The following is an 18,318-nucleotide window of genomic DNA, read 5'->3' on the forward strand; positions in this document are numbered from 1 at the left end:
TCTTTATACAGCACCAGCATAACACTGTAGATCATGTTATTCTGTGGTTTTGACACTGTTAAAAGCACCTGCACAATTGACTGCAATTAAGAACAGCAAGCCTTGCTCACTGAATTTCTACCACTGATAAACTGCAAGAAATACTCTCCAGAGCACAGGCTAAATTTGAAAGATTAGCAATTAGAAAATGTTTGGGTATTGTGAAAGCAAGTGAGGTTGATCAGAAAACACAGACCAAAAAAATGGAGACCTTGTCATGGACCTATGTCACTTTTTATAACAGATCCAGAATGAGTTACGGAGCTATGGTGATGGCTCTATAATTAAATAGTGGATTGACAGAGAAATGATCTGCTGAGAAAAAAACCCACAAACCATTCTATATTGCAGTCACTGACAAGACATGAATCCAAATTACTTTATGCCTGTCCACACTAATATGTAGGTATTTGCTTTAATTAACTTTTTAGTTACAAAATAATTAATAACTGAAGTAGAACAAGCAAAGTTTAAATTCAGTTGTAACATAACTTAAAGTTAAAAAGTTTCTAGGGACCTTCCTGAGAGTTAAAAGAAATGTCATATTCTGAATTAACATGATAATTGTACTTTCCACTCCAAGAGAGGAGTTGGATTTTATCAATACCGGCCTGCATGCTGTACCAGATCCGTCATGGATATCCCCCAACAGTTCCTGCACAATTGAAAACTTCATTTAAAAATAAAGTTTCTAACCTATATGGTTGTGTAGATATTCTTCCGAATGTGAACCAATACAGTGTTGTCTTCCTGAGTCTGCAGACAGACAAAAAATGGTGACACTAAGATGTGTGAACTGCTCCCTTCATCTCACGAGGAAGCACATGCTGAATCCCAGCTCCCATATAGATTAAAGTGTGCCTAATCCTTTGGTCTAGGCGCATGCAGAAGAGTTCACATCAGATTATAGACTGTTTACTATCTTACTGCTGAATTTTTAGCAGAAAATACAGCTACATGGATTACTGATGAATCCTGAGGAGCACAAATTAAAACCAAAATGCAATCACCTGCATTCCCTGGCAGTGCTCACAGAAACTGGGGGAAGGGACAAAAATCTAAGAGCAAAATAGCCAGTTTTATGCTGTAGCAGAAACTGCTGCCAGTCAACCCACAGCAGCCTGCATTTCTCTGGTAGATTCCTGTATATCAACTGAAGGTTTATAAAAATCCCAGTATTTCAAACAGTAATCATAGCTCAATAAATTTTCAGCTTTTGTACTCTGCGTGGCTTCTAAGCTGCAGAAAAGGACTTAAGTCTACAAAGATACCAACTGTAATTTCCCACCCTCCCTGCAAAAGTCCCTATTTTACATCAACTTTTACAGCAATACCGAGCAAAAACTGGAACCTTGAATAGAAGCACAATGCACAGCATCTGTGTCAGTGAAGATAACTGACTGTTAACTGGAGATCACTTTAACACTATTTATTGCACTTTTGAGTTTGTTTTAAAAGAGATCCAAGGGAGCATGACTCAAACATTCACAATTGAAGCCAGATACAGTAAGTGTTATTTAAAAGAATAACAATAACATCCCCCCCAGCTCCAATTTCACACAACCTGAAGTTAGGCCATACAAGGGATGGAAGTGAGGGGAGGACGTACAGAGCAGGAAAGTGAAAAATGAAGATGTCAGATTAGACATCTAACACTAAGACCACTGGAGTTACAGATGCGTACTTATAGAATTTAATACAATCAAGTTTTATTCCTCTTTTCCAATGCGGATTTTCAACACACTTTTGCTTTCATTTTCCAAATAAAGTACAGAGACCAATAATGCGGACTTAAGAAATTAAAATGGAAAACAGGTAATTTGATCTTCTCATGTATGTATGGGAAGTGGCTCACACCTACTGTTCTGGGGTAGCAGGGAGCATCAGAGAGACAAGCAAGTCAAGGACTTACACAAAATGGACAACCAGATAGAAGTCAAGAGTTTAAAAAGTTAGAGCTGAATCTCAAACATAATTTCAATGTGGATAACTTACTTGTTTAAAAAGTGCAAGCTTATCAGTTCAAAGCCTTACAAATGAAGAAACTGGGGACTAAGTCAGCATGCTAAATGCACACCTTGCTTAAAAACCCAGTTAGTGCTGGTAAGCAAGTAACATTTTGCAAATATGGGTTAAACTAACTCAAAGTCTGACTCCACTCAGTACGTACAAAAATAGTATACAGTTCCCATAACTTCATTTTCTACTTTTTTCCTTACTAGACGTTTTCCTTAAAGACAAGTGGGACAGTTTGTCCTCTCCATCCGATCAGGGAACAGAAAAATGCGTTCAACTGGGATGTCTTGAAGCAACAACCCTTTGTTTCAGATACAAAGATTCTCCACTATGCCCCAGAAAAGCAGATGCAATCTCTGTCCCCTGCGCAGGGTCTCAAGAGTGGAAGAAAAGACTCATTTCCTCTACAGCAAATTATAGCAAAACACAAAAATGAAACCCATTGTAAGAAAACTCCAAAATTAAGTCCCCAGACTTCAACTGCAAACCCACCGTCACGCCACCTTAGTCACTTACCAGTTGTGATATATTCAGCAACTAATTCCGACTCTACTACGGCAATTGAAGGACTTTCTGGAGAATGCCTCTTTTCTTGGGTCATCTGGATTGGGACAGCCATTTGGCTCAAGTCAATGGTAGGCTGCCTTGGCTTCGATTCTAACTTTTCCTTCACTGCTTTAGAAGAAAAGAAAAACATGAAATACACCTCCAATATATAAACCTCCCTAATAAAATAAACCTCCAATATAAATGCAAAAGTTTAATTAAATAGATCACGAACATTCATATAATAGATTCAAACAACCTGTTACAGGATAAGAAGAAAGGAATCAAGTTAATTCAAGACAGGTGCTTTTCAATTACAAAACTTATTACAAACTGCTGCTTAAACAAGTAATAAGCACTGAAGTTATCCCAAACAAGCACATATGTTTTCCCACCTGTTGTCTGCTGAAGTTCCAGCAAAGCTTTTATCGTGGAAGTAGCTGACTGAGATTCACTGGATACATCCTGGTAAATTATTGTAGGGCTTGTGTCCACAGCAATTTCATGTTCTGACCAATCTTGACTTCTTGAAGCAATCACATGGACTACGGGCTGAGAATCTGTTTGCAGAAGAACAAAGGCACATCAAGTCACCATAGAACCATTTTGGGTTGGAGGTCTCTTGTCCAGCTTCTTGCTTTAAAGCAGGGCTATAGTTCAAAATTAGACCAGGTTACTCATTATCCATTAGCATTCTGAACACTGCCAAGGATGCATACTCTCATTCTGCAACACTTCAGTTTTTATGACAATTGACTCTTGACATAAAACACTGCTGATGTTATGAACAGTTTCCAGCAAAGAAAATATCCTATATCTTAGTAGTTTGTAAAAGCTTTGTTTTGAACAATCAAAGTTCAGCAGGTTTCTTTGTATTTGCCTTGGATTGAACTCTTTTTCAGAAGGTTTTAGCAGTTCAGGTGATCAACAAGTATGCGGCATTCTGAATTAATAGCTCCTAAATTTTGATAAATTTGTTGAATCTTCAAAACCTTTTCTAATTTACTTAAAATGGCAGTATAGACCAACAGTTACAGAATTACATAGGAAAGGTGACTGAAAGGCACATAAGTACACATATCACTGAGAGACACTTGCTTTTATTTGATGCAGTGATACACCCTATGGTCACTCCTGACCAAAGGCTGGGTCTTATTTAGGCCCTATTATTTATCCTCCTCTACCACACAAAGAGTTGCATCTGTATCATGGCTTGAAGCCATAGCAGCATCCCCATCAGGACTGCATGTCTGATATATGTCCTGATGCACACATTTGTGCCTATAAAAGGACCAAAATTCATGTTGGTCACATGACAGCTTTCAGTCATGCACTGGAGAGATGTTTCAATACACTCAGGGAAGAGGGTGGCAGAGCATGGGCTTCCAAAAAAGACCCAAAAAACCTACTACACTGCCTACCTCTGGCAGACTCCCCAAAAACAGGGAACAGGCTGCAGGCCACAAGCACTGTAACAGCAAGTCAAAGCCCAGCAAGACACCATTATCTCCACTTTTCACATAGGAAATGGAGGCACATAGTAAAAAGCTCATAAGAGATAAATAAAGACATAAGAGAAGTGAACAATGACACACACTGCTAACAGATTGGGTGAAAACCTGTGCTAAAAGGAGACACAGTGAGTTACATGAAACTAGCTAGCATGCTTGGGAGACAGTCCGTTTGTATTTTATGCGACACTAATACATACCTTGGGAGCTCTGGGAGGACTCCGTAGAAGAGGAGCTGCTATCAGTGTAGGTTTGTGGTTCTTCTTTCACTTCTGGGAGAGACGAGTTTCCTGTCTCTGCTACCCTTGACGCCTGCTGTAACGTTTCAGTCACCAACTGCCTAGTTTGTTCACTCACAACTGTTGCTTGAAATGTCACTGGCTTTGGTTTTATGAGAACCTAGTTAGATAGGCAGATTTTGTGTATAGTAAGAGCACTCAAGAAAACAGATCTGAGCAGAGTACAGGGTGCGATTCAAATAGATCAATGTATAAGACTTACATAACATTCATAATTTACGAAAAAGTCTACCTGTAAATTCAGCAGCTCTGATTATTAAATCACAAAGCCCAAGTAAATGGCAATTCACAAGAATGTACTTCTCACTCAGTAATTTGGAATACTTAACACGTAAACCACTAAACAGTCATTTTTCAGGGCTGGATACAACTATGGTGTCACGAGAGAAAGCTATGCAAGTGAGCTGGAACATGCACTGCACTGATAAGGACAAGCACCTCTCTTCCGCAAAATATACCTGATAAAAGTTTAGTTCTTTTAAACACCAAGTGCAACCAGAGAAAAAGCTGAAACTGAAAGCATCCAGAAATAAGCCAGATTCTCTGTTATACAGCCCCACCAATTACACAAGGTTGCAGGGACAACCTGAAGATACATTAACCAGAAGATAACTTCAATAAAACCTCAGATCTGATGGATGACCTATGTCTTTGTTTCTCACAATCTAGCCATTAGCTGTAAGACTTAAACAGGCATCTAGAGCCATGACCAGACAGTTTCAGCTACGTAAAAGGCTTAGTAAATCTTTTTGGCTTGCTCTAGGCCTCCAGAAACAGCTAACAAACGTAACCACTGTGCTCGAGAAATGAGAATCAAGGCCACCTCATTACACCCCTAAGTCTCACTCCCCATAGACATATATTAATCCTGTAACAAATGCGGCAACACAGTGAAAACTTACTTCCCATTAAAATTTAGGGGTACATTTCAAGACAGAAATGGGTCCTCACTGTACCTGCGTTTTCCCTTGCTGACCATAAACAATTTTAGTTGGGATGATTTTGGTGGCTGGCTGGACCGTGGACCCTATTCCTTTTGGCTGTGTAACAATCATTTTTGTGATGGGTCTTGTGGCAGTGATGATAGCAGGTTTTGCTCCTGCTGGCACTGCCTGAATAGTTTTCTCCCCCTGTAGAGAAGTCAAAGTTTACAGGTTAACTTAGTGAAATTCTTCAGAGACCCACTTCTCTAAAAAAATACAGTTATAGGTGAGTGCCTGTAACATGAAATCAACCTGCTGCTGCTGAAACTAGACTTATTTGATACAAAAAACATTCGAAGACCAAGAACAAAAAACCCTATGGCTTTGAATGGAAAAGCTACCAAAACCCCTTTTCCATTACTTTACCTTTTGAGCAGCTCTAAATGGGTGAACAAAAAGGAGTAACTAGAAGACACTGACAAGTTTTTTGAAGTTGCTTCAAAGAATTCACGTAAGTTGGAACTTTCCTCAAATCCTTCAGAAATGTTTTAAAACCTCTTATTTCTATTAACACTAACTTTGCCAAGACATCTACAAAACTTGAATTGAGATTTTAAAAAGAAATTATTTAAATATAGATCTTTGTATTATGCTCACAACCAAGACATTAATTACTTATGGACTTTTTTTAAAACTAAAAATTCACTTAATAAAAAAATGCAGATTCACAGCTGTTTCACAGGAAACATTTGACTTTGGAACAGTGCTGAAATATGACTAGACTCCTGATAGCTTAAGAGCTGCAAAGACACTGAGCATGCTTTTTTTTTTAGCTCTGCATAGTAAGAAACCAGATGAGGAACAACATTAGTTGTCAGTTCTCACAGTATTCCTACCAGTTCCCATCAAGTACCCAGACTTGTCTAAGAAATATCATCACATTCTGGTGGTTCCTAGTATGTAACATCACGAGATTTCCACTTGTGTGAAAACACAGCTTTAAGTTTCGTAAACTAGGAAAGTTCAGAATCTTTAAAAAATTCCTAAAAGGTTTAAAAAAAAACGCCTCCCTACTCAGCTCTGCTACTCAAGTAGACTTTTAAAGATTACATGATTAATGAATTGAATCTCACAGTTCTACCTAGGAACATAAAGCACATTCATCATTTTTATTTATTACTAGCACTTACAGGTAAACACAGTTGAAGCTGGAAACTTGATTTTGTTCTTAGTACACATCAGGTTATCCAAAAAAATAAGTCAACACTATACAATACTCAGGTACCGGATGTTACAGTGTTACACAGCACATAAATTGAAAGGTGGCACCCTTACTATGAAGGGACAGTTTATTTCTGCCCTTTACATCGGAAGGATAAACGGTTTGAGATGCAAGTTTATAACACAGGACCGCGGTTCTCACTAGAGTGCAAACAGTGTAAAATTAATTTTCTTCTACTTAATCCCTTCAGGATTACAAAATCATTAACCATGGAAAAAACGCAAGCTCAGAAGTTTTTAGTTTCCTTTAACTCTGAGAACATTCCCAGCCTGTTTCAAGCATCTATCATATCCTGCAAAACATAGTTGCTTTTCAAACATCCCTGACATTAAGGCATGCTTGATCTGTTAAGGAGCTCATGCACAGTTTGCTTTTAATAGGGACTTTAGCAGAATGAATGCAGCAGCCACCATACAGCCTGTCACTTGGCTATCGATTTGAGACTTGAAACTCTTACATACCCCAGCATTCAACAGCGTTGTGACAACATTTTTGCCTGGAAGCCCTTGAATTGTAGTTCCTTTTCCAGTAGTCTTTTGCACAACAATTACATTGGGTTTGGATGTCATTGGAATTGTAGTGATTTTGGTTGTAGTTCCTAAATTTTTGTGGGAAAAGAAATAATGTGCAGTTTATCATATGTACATTTCCTTCCACTGTAGAAGTTGGTGAGCTATATAGGAATCATTGTACTTAAATCTGACAGCACAACAACAAAAAAAGGGCAGCATCTGCAACGGGAATTTATGTCACCCAACTCAACATATAAAGCTTAGATAACCACTCTATAAATCTTTCACCTATAGTAAAAACAGGCATGCCCAGGACAGAGTAATTTATTCTATATTAGGACAGTCAGCCCCTTCTCACAAATTACGGAGCAGACTAATACAGCTTTCTCAGGCTAACATGTCAAACTTTTCAAATGCTAGAATTAGGGGTGGATAAGGACACCACTAATACTCAGCTCAAGGTCCTATCTGCACAGACAAATATTCTTCTACAGATAAACTCTGTAGAAGAATCTACGTACCAATAATGTATCTCCAGTCAAGAGAAATACCAACTCTTTCTGGCGTGGAACTGTTGTAATACAAGTGATGAGTAGTGGATTGAAAGAAGGAAAAAAGAAAAATACACTATTTGTTTTACAAGCAGTTCTTAAAAGTTGAGTTTAGAAGTGTGGGGTTTGTTTGTTTTTTCTCTTTTTTTTGGAGGAGCTGTGTTGGCTATTTCTGGTCCTCTCCCAGTATTTAATTAGTTCCATTCCCTGTATCAGGTTTTTATTTACCTGCAGTGACAGGTAATTCTGGTCAGCCCTCCACAGTCTACAACAGTACATACACTGATATGCAAGACATCAGTGTTATCAGACTGCCATTTCAATATGTACTCAAAAGCTTTTTATCAACACCTTCCACCTTCTTCTTGAAGAAAGTACCAGTCAGTCACAGCAGAGCTGCAAACCCAAGGATTCCCTTCACTACCTTCTACCCATTAGTCATGCCTGTAGATACTTCACTACACATTTCAGATTAATAATTCTACTAATTCTGAGAAAGGAAAAACATGTTGAGACAAGATCATGATTTACTTAATTCTAGTGACTTCAGAGGCATCTAAAGACTGCTCCCTTAGCAAAAAAACAAAAAAAAAACCCACCCCAAAACAACAAAAAAAGCAGGCATCCTTTCCAAACTTGTGTTGTTTCAGGACAATCATTATTGTCCTGAGCAGGACCAGCCAAGGTTTTTTTCGCATTAGCTGGTACTCAGGAGAATACCACTTGCATTTGTTTATAAACTCACTAGTAGATACAGAAATCTTCTTAACAACTCACCATACCCACAACAGGCTAAAGAAGTTACTTGTTCCCAAAGAAGCTACTGTAGCAGCCCTAAATATCATTTTGTGGAGAAATCAGGATCTGAAAAACCAGACTACACCCCAGAGTGGGTTTACTGAGCAGCTTGTGTGGCACCTTCCAGTGACAGGAGCTGGCTGGTGCCATGTCAGGTCTTTGCTAAGCACCAACAATGGGACCTCTGAGTAATTTAAAGGTTGTTATTAGACAGCATGAACAGACCCAGCAGATCTTGCTCTACACGGGCACCTAGCTAGGAAATGCAGACCTTCTCTGCATTAGCACTGTTGAAGTCCAAAACAGACACTAAGAAATTGTGACTGGTGTGAGTGTGCTTGGTCCTGGTGCTAAAGAGACCCTATGTTTAGGGGCTATACTGGCAGAGAGCATTAAGGCTGGTCAGCAGACTATCAAAGATAAGGAGCAGGGTCTGCGTGAGGCTGGGAAGAAAAACTTAGGTTAGAACATGGGGTAAGGGAAAGAGAGGCTGACGCTGATAAAAGGAGAACAAGATAAGGTGCAGGTTGCACAGCTGAATTTAACATACACAGTTCATTTCTATTCTGGTTCTTTGGACGTGCAGTGGAATAGAAAAGGACAGCATACAAACTGCTTTAGACTGGGGCTAATACAGTTTTCTGATCTTTCTGCCCTCTAACATAGGACAATATAGTAGTTCTCCTCACCCACATTTCTCATTTCCTCCCAGGTTTCCCTCACATTAGATGTTTCCTTCTTAAACACAAGAACTGCTGCAATCCTTAAGAACGCTTTACCTCCATAACTTCTACCCATTTTCTTCTTCTTCATCCTCAGCTATTTTTCTTCTGAATTAGCTTCTTCTCCAATAAAGGTCTTAATAATTATTTGAGCATGTAACCCACAGAAAAGCCCTGAACAATTAGAGCAAGTCTAAAGTTACTTTTGAAGTAAGTCTTAGTATCAAAGTACTCATATGCCTACCAGAAACAATATTACTGCTGATAATCTTCCCTCCCAGCGTAGCCAGTGATTTTGGTACTACGGTAATGATGCTACCACTTGTAGTTTTCACATAAGTAGCAGCCCCTGGAGTTCCAGCCATCCGAGCCCCTATAGAGGGGCTAACCGTCGGCCGCGTATATGTTGCTTGAGTTCCTGTTTTAAAGAGAGAACAAGAAAGTTCACCATTAGAAAATGATCCTCTATAGTATTTGTGGAAAAATAAGTTAGTTCAGGAAAAAAGCATTAGATTTTATTCAGAGACCCCACACTGCAATTTATTACCACCCTTTACAACTCTCGTAGTACTTTTTAAACCCACAGAGCAATATTCAAGTATATACCAACTTCAGCTTAATCTAAGAGTCTTCTGAAGTATTTTACCAAATATTCCATGACTGCCACATTTTAATTCACATGCTTGTACCCAAGATTTTAATTTTCAACAGGTGTTTAGATTCTTCCTGTATGTTTGCCGCTTGCTCCCTCAGATGCCCTAGGCATCTGATGACTCTATCAGAAATGATTGCTTCCTCTCTTGAAAGACACCTATACTCTCACTTCTCCTACATCACAAATTGTTTGTTAAGACTTTATAAAAAAACCTGGTCTAAATATGACTCTAAGAGAAAAATATAATTTACAATGATAATGCAATTTTATGGATTTAGCATTTAGCAGTACAAAAAGAAACCTCTTGACATGGTATAAATGCTGTTTTTCAGACCTACTCCTTCTCAGAATGGAAACAAAACTGAGTCCACAAAAGAAACTTGCTCAAAATAATGAGACAACAGCTACACGAACATTGTAATTCCATTCTGCTTGTACTGCTGCAAATAGTGCATTACAGACCTTAATTGCTAAAGATCACAGAGCAAAACAGTTTGTTGTAACAAGAAAGCTATGTGTTCAAATCCAAGAGAGCACAATACAGGTTTTACCAACTAAATGAACTACAAAACTGCTAGATTTATTTTTATGTACTTAAGAATGTTTTTGTGAAGTACTTCAAAAGTTAGAAAAAGAATATTAACCTTTAGTTTATGCTAATATTCCCAACCAATGCTAAAAATTCAGGAAGTAAGTTAATTAGAGTTCTGAAAACTAGGATAAAGCTGCTTTTCAAGTTTTCTTCATACAAGCTTACAATCTGCACAGTCTGCATTATTTCTGATCTTTAATCAATAAGAAAACACAAATACAATTAGATCCCCAGAAAAACAGTGGGAGTTTAAAATTCAATTTACTGGCCTTCTTATAAATTCACTGCAGGACTATGAGCAAGTCACCTGTCTTTTAAAGTCCATCTACGTAAAATAGGAATGCCGACCTATCTGCTTGACATACCTAAAAAGTTACATTAATGTAAATCATCTAATATAAGGTGCTACAGAAGTGCAAAGTATCAGTATAAGTTGCAAGAAAACTTCCTTTAAAAAAAACCCAGTGGGGAAGAACAATTTTATTTTTGTGTACCAACTCAAAAAGAATGTAAGACGAATAAAAGAGCACCCAGTGCAAAAATCCTAATCTAGAATAAATATCAACAGGATTGTGCATGCGCTGCTGTGCTCACTGTTCACAAGAGAGAAGTGCTTTTTTTTTTTTTTTTTTACCCTAATAAACCATGTTTGATCATCTGTATGTCTGGGTTTACCCTCCCTTCCCTTCTCAGAGCCGTAACTTACCAGTGGGAGTAGTGACCAGTTTAGTTGTCATGATAGTCCCATTACTGCTAACCACCATAATAGGTGAATTGCTACTGCTGGGCAAGGTCGCTGTAACTGGTTTGGGAAGGATTTTACTGGGCTGCACCTGTTGAGTGATTATTTTAACACCTAGGAAAGGAGAAAGGTCACTGTTAAAATACAGGCACGAAAAGTTACGTTCTGAAACGCTTTCTCAGACCAAGCCCTAGTGGGCAAGTAGCCTCACAAGGAGCCCATGTATTCTTGATAAATATTCTGAAAATAATTTTTGTTTGGGTTGGTTTTTTGCTTGGCTTTTTCTGGTTTTGTTTTGTTTTGCAAATAACAAGACAGTCATCATCTTTGCCTTTCATGTGCCTGTTTCAATTCCTAGCTACTCCCACTTTGGCATAGGATTCCATTCCATCATTGATTTGTTGTAGTGATTTTTAACCTTTTCTGGTCCGTGATTCAAAAAATAGGATGTTTCCCAGGAACCAACAGGTTACAACCAATACTGAATTGGTACACAGACAATGAACCACCTAAAAGTGAAATAGTTCATCAATTTAGGCTGTAAATTCTAATGTGTCTTAATTAGCCTAGTTGAATCTCATCCCTCTGAACAAATTAAATAAAGCTTTTTGCACAAAGAGCATCAGTTGGTGTAAGGAAGCAACTGTGACACTGGCTAGGGAAGGCTGCTTTAAGTAAACTGCTCTCTTTCCTCATGATTTATTGGTTATCTTGAAGCCACAAAGGAACTGGGCTGAAACAAGCTCTGAGTAGAATCAGCAAAAACAAAGGAAGAGGACACCTTAGTACAGCCAGGATTCTGCTCCCTCTCTCTTGATTTGTGTAGTAGAATGGGACCTCTGCGAGATTCACTTCTCAGTTGCAAATCAGGAGATTCATGTCATCTGTTCAAAAGTATATCCAGGACACTTGCATCTTACATTCTGTTCCATGACAAGGTAAATGTATTGCATTGGGTTGGTAAAATGCCATTAAACACCCAGGCTGAATTAATCCCGTCTAAATGTAGGGACTTGCACACATATATTTCTAGGTGTACAATTTTGTCCACTCGGGATGTGAAACATGCTCTGGAGATGTTTTCTTCTTTCTGCGGTGACTATAGAAGCAGTACGGAGCAAGTAAGCTCCAATCTTAAATAATGATGTTAGGAAAGAGAAATTGAAGCCTTTGCATCATCCAGACACAAAACTGGATAAAAAGCAAAGTCTATGTGAAAATTGATTCACATCTTCCAGAAAGAATAGGTATCAGACGGTATTTCCAAAGAAACTTTAACTAAAAAGAACATTTGAGCCTAAGCCCATAGTAGAAGGCAAGGAGTGAAGCTCTTATTGATCAAATACTGTTCAGTGACTGGAGGATGGAGGCCTCTTATCCATCTTCACTAGTGGATATTTTTTCTTAGGCAATGGTCCTATAATCCAAAAGGAAATTTATCAAAGGACAGCAGTAGGGCTGTTTATTTTTTCACTCTCTGGTCTATTTTAATTCTTTTATCTAAATAGTATGAACATAAAATAGTAATTTTACTGATTTTACTAATAATTTCACTAACCATTACTATAAAATATGGACATAAAAATACTTTGCACTTTTATAGCACTTCTTCCTTTAGAATTAGATAACTTTGCAAGCATTACTTCTTAGTATATCATACGGAGATAAGAACTGTATTCTAAAACAGAGTAAAGCCAACATAGGAAGACTGCATGACTTGCCCAAAGTCAACTGAATGAATCAATGTTACAAAAAGAATCCAGTCCAACTTCCAGTCTCAGATCTAACTGTATTTGTTTTGACAAGTACCTCAAAAGTAGGTTTTGATTTCTGGACCCAAGAAAAGAATTAAAACATGGATTAACTTCTCTTTCCAGTTGATACAGTTGAACAGCTCTTGGATCTTCAAAAAACTGGTGTCTTCCAGATTGCCATTCACGTTACTTTTGAAGATATTTACATACCTTTTAATCTCTAAAGATAAAGCATTTATTGCTAAAGCATGGTCTGTATACCTGAACCAAACAAGAAGAGTGACAGAACCAAACTCCTCAATTAGTGTTAGCTGAAAACATTAAGACATCCTTTGCTATCTACTTATATCCAGGTTTAATGCCAAATCCTGTACTCAAGTAATTATGCCTTAATGACAGCTCCCCGTGCACATTTTGGGACAGAATTCTGCCCTACTTTCCTGAGTTGTGGTTAGACCTCACCAATCAGCAATATGACCCAAGATTAACTCCAACTACCTGATTCCTGTTTGATCTGAATGGTGGGCTTGATACCAGGTGGCAACTGAGACTGCTGTGGCTGCTGCTGAGCTACAGAAGACTGCACCAGCTGTTGTTGCTGTTGCTGCTGCTGCTGTTGCTGCTGTTGTTGTTGTTGTTGCTGCTGCTGCTGTTGCTGCTGCTGTTGAGCCTGTTGTATTTGGTGCAGCTGCTGTTTGGGGGACTGCTGATGCTGTTTGGGAAACTGTGCTAAGATCTGAGTTGGATTCCCAACCAAACCTTTTGGGGAAGGTAGTCTGGTAGAGGCAACTTTAATTGCCGATGTAGACACACCTGTGAAAGAGTAAATGGTTTAAGACTGAACAGCGCAACACAAGAAAAATACTACACTTTCTTAAATACTTTTGCATTTAAACTGTCTTTTCTACTGAAAGATGCATAGATATACATGAGTAAAAAAAGCTCCCACATAGCAGAAGCACTCTGTTCAGAGGCAAGGGAGCTTTAGGCAGATTTTCAGTGCGGCAGCAGAACAGCAGCTAATGGAAAGACCACAATCCCAGTCTACTTCCTGCATCTTTTGTAGTACAAATAATTCACAAATGTGTTTCAAAGCCTGCTCTTTAAGCTTCAAGAAAGCGAAGTATTTATAGTGAAAATCATGACTACAAAAAGTTAGGATATGAGGATGACAACTATGAAACCCATCAACATTAGAAGCGAGTATCTGTTAGTGAGCGCAATACTATTTTAAAAGAATGAATCAATTAATGGTATGTAATTTAGAAAACTGTGGAACACACATTTTTTTTGCTGATAGGTTAGATGATCTTACAAGTAATAAAGTGATTATAACAAGTAAGATGGAAAGACAAAGTTCCCAAATAAATCTTAATACTTATTTCTCTCGTTCCCTTACATAGTTGTCACAGCATTTCCAGCAAAATTTGGCTTAGTCTATAATTCTAAACTGCACATCCATAAGCACCAAAAAAGACAAACATCAAGTCCATGTCTTATGAAGGCAGTTTTTAACCAAGTCCCAGCTGTAGTGAAAAATAGAAAGAAAGTCTCCTCTCTTATTTCTCTACATTTACAGATGGCAGTGATAATGACAGAAATCATAATAAACTACAATTCTGGCCATCTAAATAAGCAACCCTTTTCTCACTGCATCATCTAAGATGGTTTCTCCATTTCCTTGGTCAGCTATTTTCATTCATTAATTTAACTTTCTTCACATTTGGAGTGATTACCAGTTTATGTCACAAAACATTTCACCAGCATCTTCTGCAATGACACTGATAGTCTTGAAAAAAACAAAAACCCTGTTAAAGAGATATTCCATCTACTGTATTTGAGAATTATAGCCTCTTCCATGATCAAACCCAACTAAAAATCCATAGTTCAAACAATATGAAATTCTGCTGTAAGCCCTTGTGCTCTGTAGAGTAGTATCTTCAGAACCTGATTAATAGAAGCAATACGGAAGGCAAAATCTCCTCAGCATTGAGCTGGTTGCCCAACTTTTTGTGGAATGGAACAAGAATGGAAAATATGGACCAGGAAAAATTGCCGTGTGACACTTGTCATTGTCAGGCGCAGTATTTTTCAAGTGCTGGTCACTGAGGCCCTCTCATTCATCCTCAGCTTCCCTTCCAAATGTTAGCTAGTGGCTGCAGAGCTGAATCAGTCAAGCTAGCATACATGGCTGGAATTAGAAATCAGGAACCCAGGAATTTTAATCCAGGCCCACTCAGATCTTAATTTTTAAGGACTTGAAAACTGGTAAGCTGATAAAATATATAGATAAAAAGGTGTAAACACTTCTCTGCTGCTCAGAACTGTCATCAAGATTAGTTACCACAAGAAATATTCTAAAGACTAAGCACATCAAGCATAAGTTGTATTTATTTGATGTTAACTTTGCATGTTTTTGTAAATCAGGCTTTAAGAGAAGCAATCATCTTCAAATATTGGAAACATCCATTTTCCATGCATCAGATAGTTCTTAAAAGCCAGTCATTTTGAGGCTATGATGTTTTAATGCTGCAAGTAAAATCTTTTCAAAATAAAAAAAGCTATGCCACATCGTCTCATCACTTTCTCTTTAAAAAGAGAATCACCACATTAATTGTTGAAGTAAAGAGGGAAAGTGTTCAACAAGAACTTTTGTAGTGTATCTTGGATTAGTTTCACCAGTAGACTTCTCTCACATCTCCTGTGCTTTACTAACTACATAAACATAAAGTAAACATAAATGTAAACACAAACCGCATCTCCCCTATGCTATTCTCAAAACAAAGTCCAATTTATCAGTAAAAGAGCTTTTATAAATATAATGTTATTGCCATACCTTGTGCTACTGTTGACATAACCACTGATGGCGTTGATGATACTACAGCAGTCACAGCAATAGTATTCGCAGTACAGGAGGGAGTGGAACAGCTACTGCTGCTGCTGCTGCTACTGACCAAAGAGGACTGAGAAGCAGTTATAACCACTGGTTGCTTTTGAGTAGTTGAGGCAATGACTGATGTCGGGACAAGTTTCGTAACTGCTGCATAGTTGTGGGACTTTGAAAGGATGTTGGGTACAAAAGTTGAGCTTGGAGAGGTGGTTACTATTATCACCTGAAAGAAGAAAAAGAACAAGAAGAAATTCATTTGTTCTTTGCATTTATTTAAAAGCACAAAATTTCAGTAGTATATCTGCCTGTGTATTTAGTTTTAGGGATACATGTGTATTAAGTGTCATATTCACATTTGCCAGCAACAAAAAATTTCAGTTAGTTTGAATAAACGGTGATAAACATTTTCCTTAAAATCAGAAGGGTTGTTTGGTGGTTTTTGGGTTTTTTTTTGAGGAAAACAATTACTATCTAATTAAAGTAGAATTATCTCATGTCTGAAGGCCAACAGACAGGAATGAACTGCTTGGTTTCATTAAACTGGGCCAGGAAGCCTGAAGCCCATTTTAAAATGGAACTGAAGGGATTTCAAGCAAGTTTTAAACACCATTCTCCCAAACCCTGCACGTACATCAAGAAATGGCAATGAGAGAACAGATGATTTTTTTTTTTTTAACTCTTTAACAATTAACAAGCAGTTGCCGAGTCAGTAATGGCAAATATTTTTGATCCACAAGGCTATAAACAATCAATATTTCATCAGTGAAAAACCTGGTTTAGGTTTAAAACAATTTCTGCTTTAATTAGTGCTCTCAATAACAAGAAATTCTTTCTTATCTGTCTGAAAACCATTTGTCTAAAGACAATAAACATTACCCCTAGTGCGAGTTACAATTACAACACCATGAATCTGATTTGACATAGAAAAACACAGAATTCATTATAACATCAGAAGAGGCCTGTTCTTATGCAACTGACCTAGAAAACTAAGCATTTTTTAAGTATTGAATACGGGGACTGTTTATGTAAAGAGATTCCTTTTATTCTGCTCGTATGTACCTCCTTGTAGTTACAAGCACACAGTTAAAATACCAACACACAGCACAGAAATACAACATATTTTCAGTTTACCATGCAAGAATATTGAGAAATAATGCAATTGTCCCAACAAAAAAATGTCATTTATTAAATCTTTGAAAATTAAAACTTATTAATGATTTGACATAACAAAAGCGGATAGAAAAAAGGTACAGAAGGTGCAAAGAAAACCTGGGTCAGCTCAAATGAAAAGTCTTACACTACTACCCAAGGACTACTGAAACCTTGCCTGATAGAGAAAAGAAATAACATGATAATGGCACCAGAAATAGACTTAAGTGACAGATCAAGCAGTAAGAGATTAAGAGTTTATAATTTAAAAAAAAGAAAAAAAAAAGAGATAACCACATGGATGGAATAAAAGCAGCAAATTTCACCACCATGGCTGCCTCTGCCTCTTCTTTCCTCCAGTGCTTAGTTTTATGGTCCCTGCTACTTAGCTAAGCCTTTAATATCTTGATCTGAGGAAAACCAAAAGCTTAGTACCTCCACGAGCTACAGCAGTTTGACCACAACTGACCAATGCCTGAAGCACAAGCTTTCCACATCTGCTGCTCTACCACTTTACTGCATTCTCCAGGGAGAACGTTTTCGCTGCGTCGCTCTTACTTTTGCCTTCTGCCTAACCTTGAGTTAATCAAAACACCCTTCTGAAATTGCTTTTAGGTTATGACCACGCAGACGAGCTGAACACGACGCTGCTTGATTCTGGTACAAGGCTTGCAGGTGGAAAGATCCTACAATGTGCCTCTGGAGTTTTATCCTGTTTCTCAAATAGTCAGTTAACACTAGAAATATTTCTCAAGTGTTTGAATTTTCGGGCCAGCTCCATTCCACCTAGAATAAGTAATCTAGGAATGCAGTCAAAGGAGGAGACCTTAGTGCGGCCTTGCAGTACTTAAAGGGGGCCTACAGGAAAGATGGGGAGAATCTTTTTAGCAAGGCCTGTTGTGACAGGACAAGCAATAATGGATTTAAACTAAAGAAGAATAGATTTAGACTAGACATTAGAAAGAAGTTTTTTACAATGAGGGTGGTCAAGCACTGGCACAGGTTGCCCAGAGAGGTGGTCGATGCCCCATCCCTGGCAACATTCAAGGTCAGGTTGGACGGGGCTCTGAGCACCCTGATCTGGTTAAAGCTGTCCCTGCTCACTGCAGGGGTTGGGCTGGATGACCTCTAAAGGTCCCTTCCCACCCAAAGCATTAAAAAAAAAAAAACCCCAAACCCAAAATACCCCCCAAAACCTTGCAGTCAAGAAAGGCAGATTATTCACATTAAACTTCCTATAAAATCCGTAGGGCAACAGGGCAAGTTCAGGGTCTCAGCTAAGTAAGTACAGACATGTAGGATGAATCTGGGCATAATCACAACTCCTGAACACCACT

At 38.1% G+C, this 18,318-nt stretch overlaps 1 protein-coding gene across 1 annotated transcript in view; it reads right to left on the reverse strand.

Annotated features, from left to right (window-relative positions):
- EMSY (EMSY transcriptional repressor, BRCA2 interacting) overlaps positions 1-18,318 on the reverse strand; it is a 41,260-nt gene that overhangs the window by 7,446 nt on the left and 15,496 nt on the right. The window contains exons 8-18 of the mRNA XM_075721442.1: positions 15,779-16,055; positions 13,613-13,755; positions 13,441-13,546; positions 11,153-11,302; positions 9,444-9,617; positions 7,078-7,214; positions 5,368-5,541; positions 4,313-4,511; positions 2,997-3,161; positions 2,572-2,727; positions 736-795 (exon numbers count right to left, since the gene is read on the reverse strand). Coding sequence (XP_075577557.1) covers positions 736-795; positions 2,572-2,727; positions 2,997-3,161; positions 4,313-4,511; positions 5,368-5,541; positions 7,078-7,214; positions 9,444-9,617; positions 11,153-11,302; positions 13,441-13,546; positions 13,613-13,755; positions 15,779-16,055 — 1,741 coding nt within the window. The remainder of the gene's footprint in view (positions 1-735; positions 796-2,571; positions 2,728-2,996; positions 3,162-4,312; positions 4,512-5,367; positions 5,542-7,077; positions 7,215-9,443; positions 9,618-11,152; positions 11,303-13,440; positions 13,547-13,612; positions 13,756-15,778; positions 16,056-18,318) is intronic.

This window comes from Pelecanus crispus, chromosome 1, assembly GCF_030463565.1.
Source record: "Pelecanus crispus isolate bPelCri1 chromosome 1, bPelCri1.pri, whole genome shotgun sequence".
NCBI lineage: Eukaryota > Metazoa > Chordata > Aves > Pelecaniformes > Pelecanidae > Pelecanus > Pelecanus crispus.